Here is an 8,673-nt window from a genome sequence, read left to right on the forward strand (position 1 = left end):
GTTCTCTCATTAACTCCAGCTCCTTGACTTTAATTTCCTGCCGACGCGCCAATTCACGGTCCTTTAACTCCCTTTCGGCTCTTCTCTCCCCTGCTTCGAGTTCTCTTGCAGCTCTCCTTTCCTCTGCTTTTTTGTCTTCTTCCCTTTCCTGGAGTTCTCTTTCCACTCTCCTTTCTTCTGCTTGTTTCTCTTCTAACCTTTCCTGGAGTTCTCTTTCCTGTGCTGCTCTTCTTTCCTGGAGTTCTCGTTCCTGTGCTTTTTCCCTTTCCTGGCTCTGTAATTGCATCTCCAGTTTCCGGAGCTCCACATTTTCTTGTTCTTCTGGTAACCAATCCCAGGCTACCTCTTCCCATGCTTTTAATCCCACCATAGATTGTATCACCACTGTCTGCAACTCTGCGTTCTTCATACTACTTCGGACCTCCAAGCTAAAATGTTTGGCCAATTTCCAGAGGTCCGATTTTACGAACGCTCTGAACTGTGCTTCACTAGGGGTCACTGTAAACTTCTCTGCGTCAAACTTCATAGTGACTACTGGTAACACCTGTTAACCTTCACACAAGAAATTTTTAACAAACAAAAACAAATTTTTTTTTTTGTTGTTGTTGTTTGTTTTTGGAAAAAAAATTGGGAATGTTGGAAAAAGTTCCAAATTTGGGAATTCTGGGAATGTTAGGGAATTCTTTCCCGGACTAAATTTAGGAATTTTTAGATCCCGGACGCAGACCCAATTGCGAGCCCACGAACATCAATTGGACGAGCCCCCAATTTCTGTTACGGGGTCCTCACCGATCCACTGGTCTCGGTAAACCTCCGAACCCCGAGAGGAACCCCGGCAGAAAAATATATTACCCTGTGTTGAAAATCAATAGTGAAACCACACCAATGATTAATAAATGCACAAACTTGTATTAAAAATCACACACAGGTAATACGGTACAGTAAATGGCCATTCAGAGTGCACTCCATATATACAGACTTGGCATTTAATATGGCATTTTTTTTTCTTCTTGCCTTGGGTTTACTTTCTGAACTCAGTATATCAATCTGGTGAGTTTCTTTTACCCTTCGGTGATGTCTTTGTTGAAAGCACCATGTCACTGATTGTCTTTCGCAGCAAGAAGTCAATAACAGGATTATATCACAGGTGGCGTGACAAAATGTAAAGACAGGTACATTTGACGATTGGCTTCACAATCGGGTATATAAGGGTTGTTGCGTTCTGTATTAGTGGAAAACAACTGCTGCATGTCTGCAAAAGTTATTGCCGCTTCCTCTGGAGATGGTCCGTCAACTTGACAATGCTGTTTGTCATGGAGTGGTGGCTTTATGAAATTCTGGCATGAAACAGCGTGCTATTGCTCGGCAGTATGGCATCACTCAAGGTCAGGTGTCAAAGATCCTGAAACGAAATGCACAGAGGGGTGTCCCTACTCCAATACTGAGGCCAGGATGTCCACGCAGAACCACAAGGAGAGATGATCGCCAGCTGCACCGGTTAGTCTGCAATGGCCGTACCAAGTCAGATAATCGGCTTAGGGCTGAGTGGCAGCAACTGACAAATGTGCCTGTATCCAGAAGGCTAGTCAACCAACGACTGGTTCAAGCAGGCTATCGTGCCAGGTGTCCCCTGAGAAAGCCACGCCTGACCAGACAACACAGCCAGCACCGATTGCAGTGGGCCAGAGAGCACCGTCAATGGCAGCCAGGACACTGGAATCACGTGACCTTCAGTGACGAGTCTAGATTTCTGGTCTATCGTCAAGATGGCCACGTCCGAGTGCGCAGACAAGTGCATGAAGCCCACAACGAAGATTGTATAGTGCCAATAGTCAAAGCTGGAGGTGGTGGGGTGACCGTTTGGGCTGCTTTTCATGCAGGGGGCAAAACTGACCTGGTTGTTCTGAATGGAAACCTGAACCAGTTCAAGTACAGGGTCATTCTGGAAGAAACATTGCTTCCATTTGCTCGTGCAGCCTTTCGAGGAAACTTTGTCTTCCAAGATGACAATGCACAGCCTCATCGTGCTCGCATGATCCAACACTTTCTTGCTGACCGTGGTGTAGAGCATATGGAGTGGCCTGCCATGTCCCCAGATATGAATCCGATAGAGAACTTGTGGGCAGAATTAACGCATCAAATCGACAACTTGGACCAGCAATTCACCCACCTCTGTGCGTGAATTGCAGCAGACTATTGTCACTGCATGGCAAGCGATTCCTGTCCAAACCTTGCCAAATCTCGTGAACAGCATGCCTCGACGTGTACATGCTCTCCTGAATGCTCGTGGGGGTTACACGAAGTACTGAACTGTAATTTTACTGTCCGTAATAAAACCACCTTTAGAGGCCATTTTTCCCCGCAAAGCGGGGGTTGGCCTTTTTCGGGAACCGTGGTTGTTGTTGTTTTTCGGTCCCCTTTTTGAAGCAATGTTTTACGGCCGGATGCCCTTCCTGACGCCAACCCTTTTTGCCGCCTTTAACGACAAACAGGGAATTACCAGTGAACTGGTACTCAACTGGTGTCCGTAATCCCAGTCATAATTTAGCTTTTGTTTTTGATGAAAAAAAAATTTGGCTAATGTGCAAAATAAAGAGATACTTCTGGAAAACGTACAGAAGTTTAACACAGTACTGTCCGTGAATTGAGTTTGATATCAGTTTACATCACTTTCAAGGATCAATTTATTTGCTACGAAATGTCAAATGTGGTTTTTCTATCTTTTAAAGGTCACATTAACAAAATCTAGAATAATTTCAACATAATTCCAATTAACTTTTGGTTCTAAGTCATCTTGAAAAGTAAGTTCACCCCCACAAAAAAAATATTCCATATAAAATGCCAAGTCTGTATATCTTATATAAATGAAGTCAAGTGACTCCCGGCCCTGCCAGCCAATGAACGGACACTCCCCAATGTCTCTGACTTTTCCCAAGGCGAATGGGATTCGCTCCAGCGGTCGATGGAACGAAATCCGGTCGAAGCCCGAATCTCGCTCTCCCGCCGATCTCCGAAGCGTGTACAGTGGGCAAGGGTGCTCTTCCCACCAAACTGTACAACGGCGCCCTCCAGTGACACACATCCACCGCTCCCTCAGCAAACCGCAACGTAATTGGAGACGAAGCGGTCTCACTCACTCATCCCCGACAGACGGTAGGATGTTGGGGAGAAGACGACACGAAGCAAACCTTCACAGGTCCGAAGCACGGGGTTCAAGATGGCCGACGGCTCTGGCTTGAGCCGATGCGACGAGGCAAGGATTCGTCAGAATCTCAGCGCCCCAAATCTGTCTACGCAGATTTCTCCACTCCAGCGAATATTCGTATCGCCGGATGTCCCTTCCAGGAACTCAAAATCCCCTCGCGGCTGTCGGTAGACCTGGCTCGTTAGAGCGCTGACGTCACCCTCTTCCCAGACTTTGCGCGCCCGCTTCTTCCTCTTCACCTCATTGTCTTCCGGCTCGGTGTCCTGTATCATTTAAAGTTAGCCTTTTTAACTTTAAATAATCGTTCCTGAATAATAAGCCGTTGGAAGATAATAATAGTACAAGATATCAGCACTACATCAAGTGGGTGAAAACCACAATAACGGAAGTCACGAACCCGTAACAATTGGCATACCTGAGCTGTTATTCACCTGCAAGGTTTTAAATCCACAGCTTGATTGAGTATTTCTCCCCCCTCTGGCCTGGCTCCCCTGCCTCACATATTGCTGAGCTTGACGCCGTGGAAACCAAGGCTTTCGAGATTATTGGAATCTCCCACGATGAAGCTGAATGTATGGACCTATCAGCAGGGCCGGCGCCAGACTATTTTGCGCCCTAGGCAAGGCCAGCTACTTGCATCCCCTCCTCCCCCCCCCCCCCCCCCCCAAAAAATTTGCCCACTTCGATTATTAAAAAGATGTTTTGTAGAAAAAATAAAAAGCAGAAAACTTGAAACTGCTAAATTTATTTTAAATTGCAAGAATAAGTACCGTAAGATGCCAACAGCACCAATATTAAAGGCACAATATCCATTAATATGGCAGTGGCCCTGTTACCCCACGCTTTGGGGCAAATGGGCTTTCACTTAAAAAAAATATGACACTACATGTGGTTTGCAATGCAAAATAAAGAAAATGGTCCCTTTATGAGTGTGTGAATGGAAATTACAGATAAACAAAACAGTTTTTGGTTTGAGCAATAAGTTTTAGATAGGCAAAATCAAAATTTTAAATAATCAATCTTTGATTAATCTTTCGCAAATACAAAATAAAATATTTTGGCACACTGTTACGGATTCGTCACTTCCGTTGTGGTGGTTTGCATCCACTGTAAATATTTCTGATTCCATGTACTATTATTGTTTTCAAAAGGTTTATTGTCCAGGAACTGTTTTCAAAAGGTAAAAAAGTTCGTGTTAAAAGAAACAGGAAACCGGATCGGGAACCGGACGACAAAGAAGAAGAAAGAGAAAGGACGGAGCGAGTGAGTCGGACAAGAAAGCCGAGTCGCGCCGCGTTCTGAAGCGAACGTTGGCGAGCAAGAGTCACTAGTGAACTTTCGGGTTTCCGGGAAAGGAATTCCTGCGACGGAGTTGTCATCGCTGTGACCGATCAACCTGCGTGTCAGGTTTTTGGCGGTGGATTCCGAAGAGAATTATCGCCGGGCCGGTACGTCTCAAGAGCGGATCGTCGGCCATTTTGACCCGTGCAGGACTTGTGCTTCGCTCACGGTTTCGTTTCTTTTCAACCATTTTCACCGCATTCAGACGTCGATCTGGGGCGTGTGTGACGTGGCTTTTTGGAAGGTTAATTCGTCCATACCCGAGGGTGTGATCTCTCAGTCGCCTGTAGGGCGCCTTTGGATTTCCCAGTCACCTTGAGGGCGCCTTTGTACAGCTTCGGCTGTGTGACTGTTCTTGCCATCCGCACGGGATTCTGGTCTCGATTGGACATCGTTCTAGCGATCGCTGGAGCGAATCAACTTCGTCTTGAAGCCGGGAATAAGAGACATTGGGGAATGTTCTTGTTACACTCACTTGGAGCACAGTGAGTTATATATTACAAAACTGATGGTACCATCATAGGACATATTTATCGATTGTACTTTTGAATACTATTGTTGTTGTACTGTTATTCTTGTGTGATCTTAATACAATATTTGTTTGTGAGTAACAATTGGGGTGGCTTCTCCATTGATCTTTGACACACAGAATAACACATTTTTCTGCCGTGACTCCTCTCGGGGCTCGGAGGTACACCGTGACCAGGGGGTCGCGGAGGAGCACGTAACACACACAAATCATTTTGAACTAAAGGGCACTCGGTATAATGCATACCTCAGCCATTGGCAACACAACATTCAAACCTTTTACTTCACACACCTTTAAGTATATATACCATTTAAGGATACTTGGCGTAACCAACCCATCATGTCACCACAATATTTCGCTTACAGTCAGACAGAGAAACAAACAAAAAAAACAGACAAAGAGATAAAAAAATGTCTCATAAAAGTTTCAATTTCAGACACATCAGCATCTCACTTTGCGTGCCTTTTCCTTTGCAAATTTTGGCACAAATTCAACCAGATCAAGCGTTGATGCCTGGTCATGTTCAATTGATATAGTTGCCAAGCCAACTCGTCTCTTTTCCAACATTGTAGAGCGTATGTAAGTTTTTATAACTTTGAGCTTTGAGAAACTATGTTCACCACTTGCCACTGATACTGGAAGTGTGAGAAGGATCCTTAAAGCAACGGAAACATTAGGCACATTATACAGGAGTTTTTGTTGTAGTATGAAGAGAAGTACTTCTTGTGGCAGCATAGACTTTGGAAGTCTTCGAGCTATTGCTACAAGTTCAGTAATGCGCCCCTCTGATGTCTGCGCCCTAGGCGGCTGCCTAGTTGGCCTAATGGTAGCGCCGGCCCTGCCTATCAGCTTCCCATGACAGGCACGTCAGTGGTCCGTGTCTTCTTCCACCTCCTTTCTGATCTTGCAACCTCTGCACTCTCCATGCTTTGAACCACCCAGGTATTTGCAGGGTGCATGCAGTCCACCAGGCACCCCCCTCAAGAGAGAAACTGCCAAATTCCAGAATCACTGCTCACCTCCACTCATTCGTCCTCTTTTTCCCCACCTGTGGAACCAACTTTCACATTCTCATTCTTCTAGACAGCTGTTCACCACTATCTCAGATCATCCCCATCCAAAACCATGATCTTTTCTCCACCCATTAAAGCATTTCTTGCACCGATATCTGTTCTTCTGGCAGGATAGTCTTTCAGTCTTTCAGTCTTTCAAGGCCGACAGTCAAGACGCTGGTAACAGCTGGTCCAATGCAGGATCAACAACAAGTGGACGAGGATGAATTGGGGAGGGGCTGAGGAGGGAGCTCTGATCATAAAAAGGATCGACAGAGGAGTCTTGTAATTCTTCCGCTTGAGAGTTTTGCAAATTCCAGGTCAATTTAATGGACAAACAATTCAGCATTTACCCACAGACGTGTTGTGTCGCACTTCAAAGAAAACGTGGCAGTGAAACTCCCTCTCTGTTGCAATATGCAAGGCCAAAGAAAAATGTAGCTCAGCTCGTCATGACTACAATCCGATCTCGATGAAGTTGCGTTTAACAACCAACTTCACTACAACTACAAGTGGTTATATGTTGGTAACAACCTGCCAATGTGTTAAAGTGAAAATATCTAAAGATGATTGCAAATTTGCAAAGGTAACAACCACCACCGTCAACATCTGTGAAGTACAACTATCGGGGACGCCTCTTCACGGTGGTCGTACCCACCAGTTGGGGCCAAATCTTCACCACTCTTACCTGCTGCCCAGATTCGTCAGGGCAGCGCAGTCACGGTCAGAGTACCGATTGGTCCCCGTTGACCGGCCCTTTTTCTCCTTCTCTCTCGCTCTCACACTCAGACACTGTCATGGCTCTGAGTTCATGGAGGCGGGGTGCACCATTCTGTATGTGGGGGATCTCCGGGTCGCTCCTGGGAGATTGATCGGCCGTCTCCGTGCTGCGGATTCGTTTACAGAACTGTCCGGGGCTATACAACAACAACAACATCTGTTAAGTCTATTTTTCATCACAATTGCGACTTGCACCTTCCTTACAATCCCTACAGCTCGATGACGTCAGATCATCCAGTTGCTCGACACAGAAAGGCCGAAACATTACAATCCAAGAAAGCACGAAATTTGAGAAACACCAATAATTTCCGATAAAGATACAAATTTAACAATTAACGCAAATCATGATCACCGATGTCCATCATGATTTGATCCATTGCAGGGGAAATGGGCTCGTTTTGACTTCGGCACGTTTGGATAAGGAGATGACCGGTCACCAGTCTATGTCGTTTGTCCTTTAATAAATGTAACCATAGTAACAAGCACGAGGACAACAATGAAGAAACTTTCTTAAACCGACTTCGTTCGTTATATCCGTAGACTTGGTAAGCAGAAAGAGCAGCGAACGCCCGACACAAGCAGCGCTTTTGTTTGCATGTTTCGGGGAGAATACCTGGATACGAGCCATGTGTCCAACACAAAGATCCTTTATGGGGCTCTCTCTGGCTGCAGGGCCAGTCAGGCGCACCCCAGAGAGTTGACCGCACGGCGGAATAATTAAATAAATAAAATATTAAATAAATGAATAAAGAAATAAAAAATTAAATAAATACAAATTAAATAAATAAATATGGAATAATACAAAATTAAATAATTAACATTTTAATAATAAAATATTAAATAAATAAATAAATAAATAAATAAATGGCTTACAGCACGAGAACGAAAAGAGTAATAATGAATCGGTTGTCACAGGAACGTTTCAAGCCATAGCAGCATCGCTCTGCACGGTCCAGCAATGGCGTTCGAGGACCGCGGGTGGGGGGGGGGGGGGGGGGGGAGAGGTCCAGAGGGGGGGAGTTAAGGGTGTACGTGGACGATACTCGCTGTTAACGTTTCACGTAACTGTGATGAAGATGATCGATGACGTCATCGACTTGCATCATCAAACAGCATTCGATATAAATCAATATGTTCAGCAGTTCATGTTATTCGGACATGAAAATCGGAACAGAGAAAACACGTCTCGAGTTTCCTCGACGGGATCAATTACATCCACCGGACGGACGCCTGGAGTCTGCACGTCGAGGAATACATCGACATCAACATAGGCATCAACATCGACACCTCATCACATGGGTGTTAAAATCAACGCCATTACATCCATTGGTCGCTCCCTTTCCTCAGGGGAATTTGCTTACCTGCTCGTCGGCGCCGTATCGGGATGAATGGAGAATGTTCACCGAGATCCACTCGTACACGTGTGTGTACACCGTGGCTCCGCCCACACATCTCTCGATGGACGGAGCCAGACGCCTTATTCTTCTTCTTCTTCAGTTTTAATGGCGCTTTCACTTTCAGAGCCGCAGGGCTCTATATACGCCACTTACCAAAACTTGGAATTTCTAATCAGGAGAGAGCCATTAGGTTCCCCTAAAACTTTATGGGGCTTTCCCATTCTCCTTTTAAAAAATCAACACAGCTTGACAGAGTCGAGGGTGCTTCTGGTTCAACATGCTTAACATTTCCGGCAGATGTGCGACTTCGACCCCCATGTCCCTAATATTCTGGATAAGACGCTGTCTACCTCCCTCACGGAGTGGGCA

At 45.4% G+C, this 8,673-nt stretch overlaps 1 protein-coding gene across 2 annotated transcripts in view; it reads right to left on the reverse strand.

Moving 5' to 3' along the window:
• The window catches only part of LOC137427403 (galactose-3-O-sulfotransferase 2), a 99,089-nt gene extending 90,696 nt beyond the window's left edge, over positions 1-8,393 (reverse strand). The window contains exon 1 of one of the 2 annotated variants that reach the window (XM_068116871.2): positions 8,269-8,393. In XM_068116871.2, coding sequence (XP_067972972.2) covers positions 8,269-8,359 — 91 coding nt within the window. In that variant the 5' untranslated portion in view covers positions 8,360-8,393. The remainder of the gene's footprint in view (positions 1-8,268) is intronic. The other variant, XM_068116873.2, reaches the window with a different exon arrangement.
• Positions 8,394-8,673: the final 280 nt, after the last annotated feature.

This window comes from Myxine glutinosa, chromosome 5 (genome assembly GCF_964187855.1).
Source record: "Myxine glutinosa chromosome 5, kmMyxGlut1.1, whole genome shotgun sequence".
Classification (NCBI taxonomy): domain Eukaryota; kingdom Metazoa; phylum Chordata; class Myxini; order Myxiniformes; family Myxinidae; genus Myxine; species Myxine glutinosa.